Below are 16,646 nucleotides of genomic sequence, written 5' to 3'. Positions count from 1 at the left end.
GAGGTCCAAGCTGGCTTCAGCAGCTGGTTAAGGGGCCAGGTTCTATTTCTGACCCCTCTCTAAAACAGGAATGATAATCTCTCTTGGCAAGTGTACTGTGAGCTTCCAATTGGCTCAGGTAAGTTAAGAAAAACCATGTGCACAGCAGAATGCTATTTCTTAAGCGTTCTGTCAGGCTACTGCCGGAGCTCTGGTCACGTAAGCAGAAAGTGCAGGGGGATACAGGTCCCTGAGCAGGCGCTCCAGTGCAGCAGGACTGCTGCGGAGGGGCTCTTTGCTAAGGGACTTTTTCTCCCAAGAGCTTTAGGAATCCAAGGTGGAGTCAGAGAGAAAAGAAATGGTAGGGATATTCTGGAGACTGAGGCCAGAGGTGGAAACCACCGGAGGACCCACAGAGCTGTTCACCGTCTCAGAAATCATCCAGTGTGCACACACATCTGCTGGATTGGGGACCTGAAGCCCAGACGGGACACAGCCCAACAGGTGTGCGGGGGAGGGCGAGCACTCCGCTCACTTTCTAGAGCAGAAAAGCAACAGTGAAGGTCAAGAATGTTGAGTTCTTACACCCAAACCCAACTCTGGCTAAGTTACTGAGCCTCTCGTGCCTGTTTACTTAATTGCAAAACTAGGCTAATAATGGCTAATAATAGTGCTTACCTCAGGAAGGTGTGAGACCCAATTAGGCAACATTACAGCTGCTGCTTACCACCGTCTGGCACGCAGTTAGTAACTATGCTGCTCCTATTTCTAGCCTCTAGACCTCATCTTCCATGGCTACGCATTGCAAGCCTTAGATCAACGACCCTTCTGGGGAGCTTCCTCCCTGTCCCTGGTGCATTGCATGAGCATCACATGGTTTTCGTTGTTTTCCCCTAATCATACATACCAGAAACTTCTATTCCACCCCCAAGGCAGTGCTATTCAATAGTGTGTCACATGGGAATGCCCAGGGGTGGTCGCCAGGATGCAGGCTCTTGGCCCCCACTGATTGTGACTCACTTGCTCTGGAGTTGGCCCCAGGATTCCACGTTTCAACAGAGGAGCCTGGTAGGAGTGGGCCTCTGTATATGTAGGGGGGAGGGCACAAGCTGAAGTTCTTGTTCCTTGAGGGCATGCTGGCTGGTGACTTAGCTCGCGGGTCAGGAGCCAGTGGGCCACACGTTTCCCTCGCATCCAGCCTGCATTCTGATTCTCTCCTTACCCCCAGCGTGAGCACCCTACCCTACCCTTCCTGGCCCTGCCCCTCTCCCTCATACACACTTCTGGCTTTAAGCCTGGGCTGGAAATTCCTTCCCCTCTGTCCCTTCACTGTCATAATCCCAATTTGCAGCAGCAAGGGTGTGCAAGGCATCATTTTTACCTCTTGGGCCTAACCACAGGGGGCAGCATACAACTGCTCACAGACTGCCGCCAGGGCACATGAGCCCTTCAGTGCAGATCCAAGTTATTTCCTGAAAAGGCAGAAATCCGAATTTCTGTGTGAAATACCTAGCATTTAAAGGTTTTTTTTTTTTTTTTTTTTGGAATCTTCTAAAGCTTCATGGGTCAAATCCAACAGGCATACACAAGTAACACCAAGAGCAAGGCAGAGGCCAACTGTAGTGAGAGAAGAGCCCTCCACCCCTCCCAGCACTCTCTGCACTAACTCAGACTCCACACAGAAAACCCATGCTGCCAACACCCCCACCTTTAAAAAAAAAAACTTGGACAGCTATCTGTAGTGAGGAGCTTAGAACTGAGGCAGTTTCAGTGGGGTTGTGAGAAGCAAGGGCTGGACAACCTGCGCTGAACCCCCCCCCCCCCCCCGCTCCTGCTCAGTGACTAAGCTCACTAGGGGCTGCGCCTGTCTGCGTGCTCCTCCTGAGATGAGACAGGTCTCTGTCCTGAGTCAGAGCGGGGGCGGGGGCAATGGTGGCGGGAGGAAACTGGGCAGCAGTGACCTTGCTCTCAGACCAGCTGGGCTGCACTCGCTACAGCAATGACGACCAGCATCAATCCCCAAAACCCCGTGGGTGGGCTCAAGTGTGGAAGAGGCCATTTATTCTCTGCTGTCTCTGGCCTTCCCCTCGGGAGGAGCACAGGCTTGGAGGGGAGGCCGGCGTACAAGCTGCAGGGACTACGGTGGAGGAAGCCCAAGGTCAGCAAACTCGGGGAGATCCTCGCTGGATGGAAATCCTTCCCCGCTTCAGCCACCGAGGCCCCTTTTCCTCCCACTTGGGACTGCAGACGTCCGTGCACACCCGAATGAGCTTTGCTCTGGGAGCTCACAACTGGGATTATCTCCCTGCTGCCCAGCATGGCCACGGAACTGGACTTCCATTAAGTGGGACTCTCTGCTCCACATCCAAGTCACCGCTTTATTGTGTGGCGGCCACGGTGAGGCCAGCCCCTGCTTTCCCGTGTCACTCTCCTCTCACCCAGGCTTCTCTGGCTTTGTTCACGTTTCAGTATCAGAACTCAAAACTTCCATCAAGGTGTCCTCCTCCCCTTTCCTCCAGTGACAAGCAGGGCTCACATGACTTGAGTCCTCAGGCTGACCATGGCAAGGAGCTCCCGCAGTGGCCGTCGGGAGGTGAGGGAAAGGAGCAGGAAGACACTAGAGGCTGCCCCGCGTGGGGAGGCCAGGGGAGAGGCTTTTGTTTTTTCACTCTGCAAACTGGTCCAAGAACTTGAGGTAGGCCTGGCGCTGGGCTGCAGCTGCAGGAATGAAGTGACCACCAGAATGGGTGAGGGTGACGGCTCCGGGGAATCGGCTGGCCAGCTGCACGCTCTCCTGAGCAGGAATCACACGGTCGGTTTCCCCAAAAACATGCAGGGAAGGCAGTGACAAGGGACTCTTCAAGATGGGTTCCTTGAGAACAAGGCCCCGAGGACAGAAGCCAGAGACCAGGATGATAAACCGCGGTAAGGGGAAGCGCGGGTCTCCCGCCTGGCCCAGGGCACACACCAGGGCGGCCAGCGCGGCCCCCTGGCTGAACCCGAGGAGTCCGTCAAAAGGCCCCAGGCTGCTCAGGGCCCGGGCCACCGCTCCCAGGGCCTCCTGCAGCCCCCGGCACACGGCGGGCTCTTCCAGCGCGGAGAAGGTGTCCGCTGTAGCCTCTGAAAACCACCAGCCTCGAGGCTGCTCCTCCGGGGCGCAGGGACCTGCAGGCACACGGGGAAGAGGCGGGTGAGCGCAAGGAGGACCCTGCAGGGGAGGAATGGGGGTGGGGGAGGCTGGGGGGCGAGAGAGCGGGGGAGGGCTGAGGGGAGAACACGTGGAGAAAGGAGGCAGGGAGTGAGCCCGTGGCCCTGGACCCCGAGGCCTGGGAGGACAAGGCTGGAATCGGTGAGGGGCTAGGGCAGGAGGAATGAGGGTGTGGACGGAGGGGGTACACGGCGCGGGGAAGCAAAACGGAGAGGACGTTCTGGATGCATTTCCGGAGCAGGAAGCAGGGTTCGTCTCACCGCAGTCAGGCTCGGCCGCTTCGGAGACCGGGTGCGGGCCGCTGAGGCACACGAGCTCGGCGCGGCCTCGCAGCGCCTTCCTCAGAGCGCCAGTCTTCTCGCGGAAGCCCCGTTCGCTCTGCCGGAAGCCCGCCAAGCACAACACCCGTAGCGGCCGACGCGCGGCCATCATGCGGGTGGCGTGCTCCAGAAGCGGCGGAAGCGGCCTTTCCCCGAGCGGAAGTAGAACGCGAGGGGGCGGGGCCACACGCCGACGCCACACCCTCGGGGGTGGGCCTCGGAGCGAGCAGGGGTTCCCATGACAACAGGGAGGGGCAGAGCGCAGCCAGAACAGGGGCGGATACCTGAGACCCCGGAGCGTCTCACGGAGCAGGCGGCGCCACCTCCTCGCCTTTACAGCTGCAATCCTCGCAAGCCGCGGCTGGAGACGGGCGCGTGAATCCCTCCTGCTCCTAGGGCCGCAGACCGGGCAGGATTTCGCTTTTGCGACGTCCTCTGCCCCGCTCCCGTGCGCTTACCGCCGTGGCCGCAGGGCGGCGGTCTCGGCTCGTGTCGCCAGGGAGGTAGCCAGTGCCAAGGCCGCACCCAGGGGCGGTCTCTCCTCCCTCCCTAGTGCCTCCCGCCTACCTTCCCGAGTGCTGGCCGGCCAGCGGGCTGAGGGGGCCGCTCCCTCCCGTGGTTCACGGTCCACGGCCCCAAGGAGCTGCCGGCATAGAAGTCCATGGGGTAGGGCTGCTGCCAGGAAATGTCCCGCAAGGCCACGGCCGCCTAGGGCAAGAAAACCGGACGGCGACGCTTGGCGACCTTTTTCTGGGCCTGCTCACAGACTTCAGTCCTCACCAGTTCCGTGAAGAAGGGCGGATGGTTCCAACCCGCAGGAAGGAAACGCGAGGTTCCGAGAGGTTATGGGACTTGCCCAGAGCTCAAGGACTGTGGAGTCTGACCCGGGGACCTCTGCCCAGCCCTCCCACTCCGCTAGACCTCTACCCTGATACATCAAGGTGCAGGGCCCACCCTCTCCCAGGGAACTTGGAAACGGGATTACCTCATAGGGCGTCAGCAGAGGCTTGGGGAAGGCTGTGCCCCAGTCAATGGAGAGGCGAGGACAGGCCACCTGCACCCAGCTGGGAAGGGAAGTCCCGTCAGGCCCAAGGCACGGACCTACCCTTCAGGGGTCAACAATGTCTCCAACACATCGTTAACTGATAGGGTTTTGAAAGGCAGAGAGAAAGGGAGCTCCCACTGGCTAGTTCATCAGACCCTAAAGAGCCAGAGCCCGGCCAAGACAAAGCCAGAAGCCAGGAACTTGGCCCAGGTCTTTCACCCCGGCGGCAGGGACCCAGACACCTGAGCATCAGCTGCTGGCTCCCAGGGTGCTCCCGAGCAGGCAGCTGGAGTCAGGAGCAGACCCAGGCTCTGTGTACAGCAGCATCTGAAGCACTGTGCCAAACGCTGGCCCGGAGGGAAGCCCGACTGTTGCTTCTTTCCTCCGGACTCCCGCCTTCTGGGGGAGCTGTCGGACTGAGTGCCTGCTACAGCGCAAGTGCTCTACCCCCCCCCCCCCACCAAAGCTCTTCCCACTCGGGGCTGGTGCTGTGGTACAGCAGGTTAAGCCGCCACTTGCAAGGCTGGCATCCAGTATGGGCCCCATTTGGAGTCTCGGCTGCTCCACTTTTGATCCAGCTCCCTGCTAATACACCTGGAAAAGCAGTAAAAGAAGGCCCAAGTGCTTGGGCCCCTGCACCTGCATGGGAGACCCAGGAAGAAGCTCCTGGCTCCTGACTGCGACCTGGCCCAGCCCCGGCCTTTGTGGCCATTTGGGGAGTGAACCAGCAGATGGAAGTTCTCTCTTTCTCTTTTTCTAACTCTTGCCTTTCAAATAAATAAATCTTAAAAAAAAAAAAAATAAAACACTTCTCACACAGAACAACCATGATGTTGCACCCCATAGTCAGGAAAGTGAGAACCATACCCCCTGTTGGGTAAATGCTCTATAAACATTAACATTTCACAGCGCGGGACATGCAGTTAGCCTAGTGGTTAAGAGTGCCTGGGTTGTACAGCAGGCTCCAGCTTCCTGCCAATGCAAACCCTGGGAGGCGGCAATGACGGCTGAAGTGGCCGGGCTCCTGCCGCCCGTGTAAGAGACGGGAACTGCATCCCCAGCTCTCAGCGTCATGCCCAGCCCCAGCCCCAGCTGCTGTGAGCATCTGGGCAGTGAACCAGTTGATAAGCTCTGTCTCTGTGACTCAAATAAATGCAGTGTGTTTTTTTTGTTTTTTTTTTTTTTTTTGACAGGTAGTTAGGCAGTGAGAGAGAGAGACAGAGAGAAAGGTCTTCCTTCTCTTGGTTCATTCCCCAAATGGCCGCTACGGCTGGAGCTGTGCCGATCCGAAGCCAGGAGCCAGGTGCCCCCTCCTGGTCTCCCAGGCGAGTGCAGGCATCTAATCACCTGGGCCATCCTCCACTGCCCTCCCGGGCCACAGCAGAGCTGGACTGGAAGAGGAGCAGCCGGACTAGAACCCAGGGCCCATATGGGATGCCGGCGCCACAGGCAGAGGATTAGCCAAGTGAGCCACAGAACCGGCCCAATGCAGTGGTTTTTTAAAAGATTTTTTTTTTTTTTTTTGAAAGGCAGAGTTACAAAGACACAGAGAGAGGGAGAGACAGAGAGCGATCTTCCATCTGCTGGTTCACTCCCCAAATGGCCTGCAGCAGCCAGGGCTGGGCCAGGCTGCAGCCAGGAGCCAGGAGCTTCTTCCAGGTCTTCTGTGTGGGTGCAGGGGCCCAAGGACTTGGGTCATACTCCGCTGCTTTCCCTGGTGCATTAGCAGGGAGCTGGATTGGAAGTGGAGCAGCTGAGACTCAAACCACCCTCCATGTGGGATGCTGGCGCTGCTGGCGGAGGCTTAACCCACTACACCACCACTCAGGCCCCTCAAATAAATGTTAAAGGGAGCAAGCACTTGTAGTAGTTAAGATGCCCCATCCTATATCAGAGTACTTGGATTCAATACTGACTCCGATCCTGACTCCAGCTTTTTATTTTTGTTAAGCTTGATTTTATTTGAAAAGCAGAGTTACAGAGAGGGATGGAGAAACAGAGAGAAAGAGGTCTTCCATCCACTAGTTCACTCCACAAATGGCCACAATAGTTGGGGCTGGGCCAGGCTGAAGCAAGGAGCCAGGAGCTTCTTCTGGGTCTCTCGCGTGGGTACAGGAGCCCAAGCACTTAGGCCATCCTCCACTGCTTTCTCAGATGCATCAGCAGGAGCTGGATCAGAAGTGGAGCAGCCGGGACTCAAACTGGTGCCTGTATGGGACACTGGTGCTGCAGGTGGCGGCTTTACACACTGCGCCACAGCACCGACCCAACTCCAGCTTCTTGCTGATGCAACCCTGGGAGGCAGTGGTGCTATCTCAAGTGACTAAGTTCCTGCCATGCACATGGGAGACCTGGATTGGATTCTTGGCTCCTACCCTCTGCCTCACACGGCCTCAGCCCCACTGGGGGTCACTGTGGGCATGTAGGGAGGGAACTGGTAGATGGCAGCTCTTTCTCTGTTGTGTCTCTGATTCTCAATACAGCCAAAAATTTTTTTTGTGGGCCAGCACGGTGGCGTGGCAGGTTAAGTTGCTGTCACTTCCCACATCACAGTGCCAGTTTGAGTTCCAGCTACTCCGTTTCCTATCCAGTTTCCTGTTAATACACCTGGAAAGGCAGCAGATGATGCCCAAGTGCTCAGGCCCCTGCCACCCTGTGGGAGACCCACATGGAGTTTTGGGTTCCTGGCTTTGGCCTGGTCTAGCCTTGGCTACTGCTGAAATTTGGGCAATGAACAAGCAGATCGAAGATCCATCTCTCTTTCTCTCTCTGCCTTCCAAATAAAATGAATATAAATAATAATAAAATAAAATAATAATATTCAAATTTCTTGACAAGCAATTGGGAGGAGTTGTTTGGCACAGTGACTAATGCCCCTTGGGACACCCATATTCCATACTGAAGTGCCTGGGTTCATATCCTGACTCTGCTCCCAATTCCAGCTTCCTGCGAATGGCATCCTGGGAGGCACAGGTGATGGCCCCAGTCCCTGGGTCCGCACCCTGCACAGTGCTCCTGGCTCCAACCCTAGCTGTTGCAGGCATTTGAAGACTGAACGAGCAAATGGAAGAGCTCTGTCTCACTCTGTCTCTCTGCTTTTCAAAAAAATAATAATTTAAAAAAGAGGCAGGCATATGGCACAGTGGTTAAAATACCACTTGGGACGCCCACATCTCCTATCAGAGTGCCTGGATTCATGTCCTGGCTCTGCTCTTGATTCCAGCTTCCTGCTGACAGGCACCCTGGGAGGCAGCAGCTGATGGCTCAGATAACTAGGTCCGTGCCACACATGTGAGAGACTCAAATTGAATTCCAGGCTCCTGGCTTTGGCCTGGCCCAGTCTTGGCTATTTCAGGTATTTGGGGAGTGAACCAGCAGATGGGAGATCTCTCTGTCTGTCTTTCTCTCTGCCTTTCAAGTCAATAAAATGATAGGTTAAAAAAAAAAATCTCTTAATTGTCATGGGCACAAAAGCAGTTGTCACGGACTCCAGCCGTGGACGTGTGCTGGGGCAGGACCCAGCCTGAAGCTCCCTTAGCTGGAGTCATGCAGGAGACTTACACATCCACGTCCGGAAGCAGGCTCAGCTTGCTAGGGAAGACCTCCGAGAGCAGCAGCCTCACGAAGGGGAGCCCCAAGGCCCGCAGTCGACACTCCAGGTGCTGTCGGGAGAGGCAGGGCTGGGTCACCACGACCAAGCAGCCAAAGCTGGCGCCCCAGCCAGTCCCCTCCTCCAGAGGCCACCCAGGCCCGCTGACCTCTAGGATCCTGGGACTGCCCTGGCGGCCCAAAGTGCCCAGAATGAGGCCCCAGGTTTTGGCTGAGCGGGCGGTGGCTATGGCGTCTTGGCGGGCGGCCTGCATGCGCTGGTGGTCATAGTACTCCCTGGACAGGACTTTGCTGTATGGGTCATACCTGGAAATGAGTGAGTCGGGGTCAGGGTGTCAGCCCACTCAGCTCCCGGACCCCACCCCACACCGGTCATCAGGAACAGAACGGGAAGCCGGGATTACTGCCAGCAGCCTCAGACCCACGCCTGGGGCAGACAAGAACCGGGGAGGGATTTAGGAGCTCACAGCTCGGGCTGCATCCCAGGAGACTCGGGCCTAATGCCTAGATCCTAGGGCCAGGGTGGTTCCGGGGCCGGGGAACAAAGGTGGTTTGGCAGACTGGGGGCCTCAGGACAGGAAAGCCCAGCCAGCCCAGCCCCTACCTGTACGCAGGGACCTCGGGGTTCGCAATCATGACAGACTCCAGGTGGAAGCGGCCATCTCCAAGATACCTGCAGGGGTGGAAGGAGACTGTAAGCGGGGGTGGGGCGGGCAGAACAGGCCCTCGCTGGCTTAGAGGAGCAGTTCCCGGCTAGCTGTGAAGCGGGACAAGTCATCATGTCACTCTGGGGGCCTTGGTTTTCTCGCGTGTAAAGTGAGGAGTCTGGATCGGATGACTGCAAGCTCCCTCTGGTTATGTAAGGCAGAATCCAGGAAGCATCCTGCCCCAGCGCTCCGGGGGAAGAGGAGAAGCGAGCCAGGGCCGCGGGAAAGCTGCCGGGGGCTCCAGAGACGCCGATGTGCAGGCTGGGGACTGAGTCTCCCTCGCCAAGCTCCATGCAGATGTGAGAAGCCCCCCCGGGGGCCAGCAATGCCGGAAATGAGGTTTCAGGGCATGCGCTAGCTACTCACTACCCAGATTAGCTCGTGTGCCCAGTCACTGAGTGTTTATGTCCCTCGTGCCTTCCGTGTACCAGGCCCAGACTAAGTACCCGATGGCAAGGAGTTCACGTGGTCCTATCAAGTAATCCTCCAAGACACCTGCAGTATCCCGTTTCGCAAATGACATTGCTGAGGTTCAGAGATGTTAAGAAACGTGTCCAAAGTCACACAGCTATTAAGCCATGTGTCAGTGGCTTGACTCCAGGCTTTGGAGCAGTCCCTAGCAGTTCCTTCCCAGGCCATGGAAGGTAATCTGCCCTTGACGGCTCCTTGTGAACATGAGCTGAGACCACACCTCGTTTAGACGAATGGCCAACATGCAGGGTCCCTCCAACATGGACCTTGATGGCCCAAGGGAAGGCATCAAGAGCAGAGTCACTCAGGCCCAGGCCCTGGCCCTGGGGGAACGCCCTCGGGGGACAGGGAGAGGCCCTGGCGGGGTCTGTCCAGGGGCAGAGAGTCCTGTGCGGCTGCAGTGGGCTTTGGAACCGGCATCTGAAGCCCTAGAGGTAGGACTGACTCAGGGAGTGCCCCTCCCTCTCTTCCTGCCATTAGCTGGGAACGGGGCTGCCCTCCCCAGTCCCAGCTGGGGGAGCTGCTGGCTCTGAGGCTGGCTGCATTCACACAACATTAAGCATTTCCATTACCTAAAATAATTAGGCGGCAGGAGACACGCTGCTCCTGCTTGTTAGCTGTCCGGATGCTAAATTAATGGGGCTGCAGCCTGGGCGTGCCCATCCATCTTCCCCAATTATGTTCCCACCCTTTCTAGCCCACCCTCATCTCGCCATCAGGCCCGGCCTCGCGGATGGATGGTGGGCAGGGCCCTGGGGAGGCAGACGGCACACCTCAGGTCCCAGCTCTCTCTGGCCCCCACCTCACAGTGTGACCTTGAGCAAAGCAGGAAGGAGCTGAGACCCAGGTTCCTCTGCTGCGTCTCTACGCCTTGGCTCCGTCTCTCACTTACACGACAGCTGCCACCTCTTTGGGCAGTCGGGGGGACGTGCAGCCCAGAATCTCCCCGGGGGACAGTGGCTTGCACTGCGGGACACTCACGCGGTACTCAGCTTTCAGCTCCTGGGCAGCTGCCTGCAGGCAGAGAAAGGAGGTAGCAAGGGGCTGGGGAAGGAGAGCCAGGGCCAGAGCGACAGCCTGAGGGTGGCTGTGGCGGTCCCAGGGACGCGGGGGTCCTCACTCCCCTTACCTGTAAGGTTGACACAAACTGAATGGTGCTGACCAGAGCGATGGCACTGGCAGGGGGAAAGGTGAGGCGGATGGAGTCCAGCAGGTGGGTGGTGTCTATGCGGATATCCACAAAGACATACAGCACCCGGAGGTCTTGGGCCGAGGTGTCCATGGGAACTGGGAGGAGAGAGTTCAGGACACTCTGTAGTGGAAGGCAGGAGGGGCAGAGGCCTTGCCTGTCCTGTGCTCTCTGAGCAGCTGGTGGCTTCAGCTCGGGAGTAGAGTGAGAGGGTGACAGGGGAGCTGGCAAAAGGGTCGCAGGTCCCCGAGAAGCTCCTTCTGGGTCAGGCTTTCCCATCCCTCGGCCAGGGGTCCAGCCCTGCTCTACCACCAACAGCCTTTCAAACACCCGCATCTGGGGCAGCAGCATGGTTTCCAAGGCAACAAATCCAAAGGAAAGATCCACCTCCAGAGCAGGAAGATCAAGGCCATCCCAGAAGCCAGGAGGGACCAAGTGTCTGCGAGTGGGGCCAGAAGGCACGCCTTTCCACCAGCCCCGGCAGGATGCGGGTATCCCAGGCCACCATACCCAGGCAGCTGTGGCCATAGTGCACCAAGAAGTCAGCTCCCAGGGCCCTTGCGGTAAAGTCATCCACACAGCAGGCCCCGTAGGTCACGTCCCCCATCACCATCACCTCGACCTCTGTGAACCTGTGCGGGGGCGGGGGGAGACACAAAGGGACAGTGACCAGGGTAGGTGAGAGATCTAACTCTGTGAGGTGTCTCGGGGCCCAGCGCCTCTCCCCCTACCTCTCCCAACTGCCTGGGTTGGCAGCTGCCACTTCTGCCAACAAAGAGTAGGAGGGGCACAGCTGCCGCCTCGCTCAGCCCTGGCAGCAGCTCCTAGAACTGTTGCTGCGGGGGGCGGGGGGCGGGGGTCTCCGCTGTGCTCTGACTCTCTGCTCAGGCTCAGGCTGCAGCAGGGACCCCAGCCCCAGCCCAGCACACCTGGGGCCAAATGCAGACCCATAGTGCCCTGACTCACCCCACGAAGAGCAGGGAGCGTGCACACGTGTGCAAGGGACCCACTCCCACGGCCTGTACGTGGGCACGCATGTGTGGATGCACACCGCCTCCCTTTCGCCCAGACCCCCGCTACTCCTCTCCCATCGGCAGGGCCCTCAGTGCCCAGGAGAGGGGGACCCATGCACAGCTCCCCCACAGCACATGGCGCCACCCACGCGCCTCATGCCTCAGGAGTCCGCTGCCAGGCCTGAATCACCAGGGGGCGGGGGAGGGTGGCCAAGACCCCCCCCCCCAAACTCACCAAAAAGCAGCAGGACAAGTTCTTCCCTGAAAGGGACCCCCACCCCTGGGAGCAGGGGCCTGGAGGCTGGCTCAGGGACTGAGGCCCCTCCTTCTTCCCCTAAGGTTGCGGCGGCGGGGAAACTGAGCTGCCACCAGCCAGCCCCCCTCCGCCCCCTTCCCCAAATCAGGCTGTGCGCAGAAGCAGATTATTCAGCTCCTTAGGATGCAGCCCAGGCTCTGAGTCAGCCAGAGCACTTAATTTTTTATAGATTAAAATGTATGCAAATTGGCCTGAGCCCCAGAGAGCATCCCCAAGGGGCAAGAGGGTGGGAGCAGGGAAGTGAGTCTGTGGCAGAGGATGGGGGAGGGGGGTGGCAGCAGGGAAGTGGGAGGTTCCCAGCACGAGATGACCTCCCCTTTCTTCAGTCCCCCTCCCTCTGCCTTGGCTGCTTCCAGATGGCTGAGCACTCCCCCTCCCGAGCGTGGCTCACTGCGCTGAAGAAACTTAGAACGGGGGACTTGTTCCACAGAGGAACTAAATACCTTCCCCTAGGCACCTCGCTCCTGCCGCCACCCCTGCCAGACCCCGCACTGACCCCTCAGCCCCTTTCAGGGCCAGCTCTGCAGTCCTGGGTTCCTGCGCAGGTCCCACCGCCCACTCCTGGCCTGGCTGTGAGGAGACCGGAATTCTTCCTCTCCCCAGCAGTTGTCAGAGAGGAGATTTCCATGGACAAGCAGTGCTTCTCACACGCCGGGAGCTTGGTTTTGGCTTTTTTTTCCCTTGGTGCGTGCATGGTTGTGGGAGAGGAAGGGGCTAGGCAGAGGTCTACAGGACAACAGTAGCAGGCACGGCGTGGCGGCAGGGGTCCAGCCACCCCAAGTCTTACCTTTCCAAGATATCCACAATGGTGCAGGCAAAGAGGAGCAGGCCCTCCGGCATTTGCAAGGCCACTGCAAGACAGAGCAGAGACATGAGAGACGGAGGGACAGCAGAGCCTGGGATGGCACCACCGTCTCATCCGGCCAGGCAACCTCTCCACCCTCTTCCCAGCTTGATGTCCACGGCTCACCCTTTTTGGCCTGGGCTTGTCGGATCCTCCAGATGGTCTTGGGGATCTCAAAGTTGTAGTTGGAAGGCAGGACTTGGATGGCTGCCTGCAGCTGGGGGCTGTTTAGGATGTCAGGGGGGATCCGATTGGCCAAGCGGCCCCGAGGGACCCGACCTAGGACACATGTAGGGCCCGAGTCAGCGTCTCACCTAGACCATGGCTACGCGGAGCTAAGCTCCTACTCCCCCAGGTTTAAGGCCCAGATCCCAGATGCCACGGAGGTGCCTGGCTTTCTTCCCCACAGTTCATTCTGAAGGTAGAGTGGCAGGATATTAGGCCAGGAGGGAACCTGCATCGTTGACTTCCTCACTGTGACCTTATTGGGAATCAAAGTCTTGAGCCCATGAGCAGGGGCCAGAGGAGGGGTCTCTCCAGGGGACTGAGTTGGAGTCCATACAGCTCCTTTACAGAGAACAACCCTGGGAAAACCCAAGAACCTGGCCAGCCCAACCAGTCTGGGAGGAAGTCCCTTCTCCTCTCATCCCCTTCGCTCCCTCTGGAAGTTTCTGAGGTCCCAGATCCCAGCTCTATAGGCAAATGGTTATAAGTACTCGTTTAGCAGACTGCCCTCTTTCCTGGTCCCCTGTCCCACGCCTGTACCACACCTGCACCGGCTAATTCCTGTATCCTTCCTTCTCCTCCTTTAAAAAGGAACGAACACCGTACATTTAAGTGATTGATGAGTTCCCTAGTCCATTCTGCTCCGTGAAGGACAGAAAATAACACTCTCGACAGGACTGTGGACATTCGGTAAAGAGAGACTGCCCCTGCCCTCGAGGGGCAGCAGGCCAGTGGGGACAGAGGCAGGAATACAACACTTACAACTCCTTGAATAAAGAAGAAAATATGGCCGCCCATGCACAGGGCTACAGCCCTCGATCAGGACTCACCCTCTCCCAGTAATTCAGTTCAGTCCAACCCCACTTCTCTCTTTAGGAGCCAGTTTGGGAGTGTGAAAAGGCAACAGTTTAACTTTTCCCAAGAACCTACACTAAGCCTGTACTTTACTTCTGCAAGGGCCCCTATGACAGCAGGGTCTTCAAAAAAGTACATGGAGATGGTGCATGACGACAAAATTACGCATGGATTTCAAAAATGTTTGCTCCAAAATAAAGCTCTGCCATCTAGCCCCATTTTAGAGGCACCCTCCCAGGTCTGCACCTTCTCCCGCTGTGTGTCGGGGTGGGTGGGGAGGTGGTGATGGTGCTGTGGAGACCTGGCCTGGCAGGCCGGGGTCCTGAGAGCAGGTTTGAACGTTACCACTGTTCTGAAGGCCTCGCGTAACCAGCTGAGCCTCCCTGGGGCCACGCATAACCTCCTCTGGCAGCCCCCAGCCCTTTGTGGTAGTCCGGGTGCGGTAGCTGCTGCTCTTAGACTTAGACCTGTTCCTGGGTGAACAGGTGCCTCCTCTCATGGTACCGTGGGGAGGTGAGCTTGTTTATATGAGTATTCCCCGGGAGACTGAAACCCCTGAGGGCAAGGACTATATTCTACTCGTAGGACAGGCCCGGAATTCAGCGGGAGTTCAGTTAAGGCCTAGGGAGCCACACCGGGCGCTCCTTCTCTGAGGGCCCACTGCAACAGGGCCACTCTTAGCCATTTCTTAGTCGATCTGCATGCGTCTGTCCGCCAGCCAACGCAGGGCGAGTTTTCGGTCCAAGACACCAAGCTCCTAGGTTACCCCGGCACCTGGTAAATGGTAATAAGCCGTGACAGTGCCCAGCAGCAAGAAAATCACGTTGATTTCCCGATAACCAGGTGACTTCCCCAACAGGGGCTGCTCTCGATCGCACCCTAAAGGTGCAGAAGAAAAGCCCGGTCCCTCAAAGCTCCGGTGACAGCAGCCCACAGCAAACAGCGGGACTTCCGGATCTGGTGGCGAAAGGCGCCATCGTCGTTAAGCAGGGCAGGTCCTGTGCCTGACTTGGGGGGCCCACCCACCCTGAAATTGGAGGTCTGGAGGCCGCAGCGTGGCTGCACCCACCTCTACCCGGGCCATTTCGGCCGCTTGGTTCCGAGGCTTCAGACACAACCAGCGCCGCCATCACTCGCCGGCCCACGTGGGGACCAAAAAGACAGCGCTAGAGGAACGAGGAGAGCGCAGACATCGCAGTCGATCGCCGATCAGTCAGCGAGGGGCGGGGATTCTCACTGGGCGGTGACCGTGAGGGAGGAGTTATGGGCGGGGCTATAGTCGTCTGCCTGTCTGCCTTCTCCAAGGTCCGGACCCTCAGGATCCCCTAGCGATTTCCGACCAGCGCAGTAGCCCTCTCCAGGCGATCTCTGCCCCACACCCCTCCCCGACCAGTGCCGAACTTGGCCCTCCTGGAGCAGTGCTCCTATACGTGGGGATGGGCACGCCCCCCAAAGCGTCCTCGGCTCCTCTCCTGGTCGGTCCTGCTCGAAGCGTGTGTGGGTGGAGCTGTACTTCCTGCCTCTGCACTGGCCGCACAGAACCCTGGCTCACCAGCCGGGCTTGAATCTCGGTGTGGATTCTGGCTTGCCAGGATCCCAGGGCTTCCTTCCACCGGAAGGTGGGGTCTCCATTGCCTTAACCTTCTAGATTCTGGCCCACCTTGGCCCTGCCCAGGCTGCCTTTGGGTCCAGGGAGTCTCTTTATCTTGATCAGTGGCCAGAGATCCTGGGACCCCAAAGAGAAAGCAGAGCCTCCAATGAAAGCCTTGACCTTTGGAACAACAAAGTGGCCCGCAGGCCTGGCCTCCAGCTATGTCTGCCAGGGGAGCAGTGTTGCCCAGGGCTGTTTGTCCACCCAGCCCCCGGCATCCTCCTCCTCTCTTTCTGTAGTGGTGCTGTGAGCACAGCTGGCCCTTTAAGGCAGCTCTGTGGCCTCAGGCTCCCCCTGAGGCCCTCCCTGCTTGGAAACCCCTAATTAAGGTGCAGGGAGAAGTGAAAACAAGCAGCCAGGGACTGGCCCTGCCTGGGAGGCTGCCCAGAGAAAAGGCAAAGCTAGGCAGCCTGGGAGTGGGCAGCCAAGGGGAGGATGGGAAGGGGCCAGCACTCTGCCCCCAGGACCCTGACACTCTGAGAACCCTTGCAGTCTTGGGCCAGAACGTGGTTGAGGCGGGTCCTAGGAATAACCCCCTCGCCTTGGTAAGAGTCCAGTCTGGCTCCATCAGCCTAGCCCCCGCCCTCTTAGGCCAGCAGGCCCAGGGTGTGGGCGACTTTAGCTCTGGCTACAGAGAACCAGTGGCTTCTGCCCAGCAGGTACCCCTCCCACAGGGCCTTTCTCCCCTCAGCCTTGGGGCTTGTTGACGGTGAAGGCCCCATCCTCTCCTGACATCGCCCCGAAGCCCCTGTGCTGAACGTTAGGAAGTCAGGCAACACCCAGAGAACTGGACATCGACCCAGCCGTGAGGACGCTCGCTCCCCACGGCCCTGCAGGGGAGGACACTGGGGGCTGCCGTGGAGCTTGGGCGAAGGACACCTCCATCTGGCTGTGGGGGGTCTCCCTGCCTCAGTTACTCAGCAGTCTGAGTAATTACTGCCTGACAAGAAGGCGGGCACCGTGCACCCCCACATGATACCACAACACCCGCCTACAATCACCCCCACCCCCTGGCTGGACTCCAAGGCAGCACTCAGCCCTCCTGGGGCCTGAAATAACTCTGCTTCTCACACTCACGCCCAGTTCCAGCCAACTTTGCCTAAGCCGCTGCTGTTGTGGGGTAGGGGTCATGGGGAGGAGGCTTGGGGAGGAGGAGAAGGACTGGCACACCTTTATCACCGACGTGCTGTGTGAAACCTCAGTGTATCTTGGAG

The 16,646-nt window shown here is 58.4% G+C and overlaps 2 protein-coding genes across 3 annotated transcripts; both read right to left on the bottom strand.

The window, feature by feature from the left end:
* Window positions 1-2,644: 2,644 nt before the first annotated feature.
* On the bottom strand, window positions 2,645-3,616 carry OVCA2 (OVCA2 serine hydrolase domain containing). The gene is made up of 2 exons (XM_062175097.1): window positions 3,448-3,616; window positions 2,645-3,144 (listed from the first exon to the last, which is right to left on the bottom strand). The coding sequence occupies exons 1-2, from the start codon at window positions 3,614-3,616 to the stop codon at window positions 2,645-2,647; spliced, it is 669 nt and encodes a 222-aa protein (XP_062031081.1).
* Window positions 3,059-14,960, bottom strand: DPH1 (diphthamide biosynthesis 1). Of its 2 annotated transcripts, none has more exons than XM_062216193.1 (13): window positions 14,851-14,960; window positions 12,828-12,980; window positions 12,645-12,708; window positions 11,039-11,160; window positions 10,469-10,626; window positions 10,232-10,353; window positions 8,766-8,834; window positions 8,311-8,467; window positions 8,114-8,214; window positions 4,493-4,571; window positions 4,075-4,215; window positions 3,792-3,899; window positions 3,059-3,144 (listed from the first exon to the last, which is right to left on the bottom strand). In XM_062216193.1, the coding sequence occupies exons 1-12, from the start codon at window positions 14,909-14,911 to the stop codon at window positions 3,810-3,812; spliced, it is 1,317 nt and encodes a 438-aa protein (XP_062072177.1). In that variant the 5' UTR covers window positions 14,912-14,960; the 3' UTR covers window positions 3,059-3,144; window positions 3,792-3,809. The 2 variants fall into 2 exon arrangements, with proteins under 2 accessions (XP_062072177.1, XP_062072178.1); XM_062216194.1 differs by having other exon boundaries at window positions 12,828-12,925; window positions 14,851-14,917.
* Window positions 14,961-16,646: the final 1,686 nt, after the last annotated feature.

Source organism: Lepus europaeus, chromosome 18 (genome assembly GCF_033115175.1).
Source record: "Lepus europaeus isolate LE1 chromosome 18, mLepTim1.pri, whole genome shotgun sequence".
Classification (NCBI taxonomy): Eukaryota; Metazoa; Chordata; class Mammalia; order Lagomorpha; family Leporidae; genus Lepus; species Lepus europaeus.
The sequence above is the reverse complement of the archived record's forward strand: the minus strand, read 5'-3'. Positions and strand labels throughout refer to the sequence as shown.

Coding starts and splice junctions, on each gene's coding strand:
- OVCA2 (XM_062175097.1), bottom strand. CDS start 3,616: ATGGCCGCGCGTCGGCCGCTACGGGTGTTGTGCTTGGCGGGCTTCCGG. Junction 3,145..3,447: donor AGCGGCCGAGCCTGACTGCG/GTGAGACGAACC, acceptor GTGTGCCTGCAG/GTCCCTGCGCCCCGGAGGAG.
- DPH1 (XM_062216193.1), bottom strand. CDS start 14,911: ATGGCGGCGCTGGTTGTGTCTGAAGCCTCGGAACCAAGCGGCCGAAAT. Junction 4,572..8,113: donor CTGCTTCCGGACGTGGATGT/GTAAGTCTCCTG, acceptor TTCCCTTCCCAG/CTGGGTGCAGGTGGCCTGTC. Junction 4,216..4,492: donor CTCTGCTGACGCCCTATGAG/GTAATCCCGTTT, acceptor TTCTTGCCCTAG/GCGGCCGTGGCCTTGCGGGA.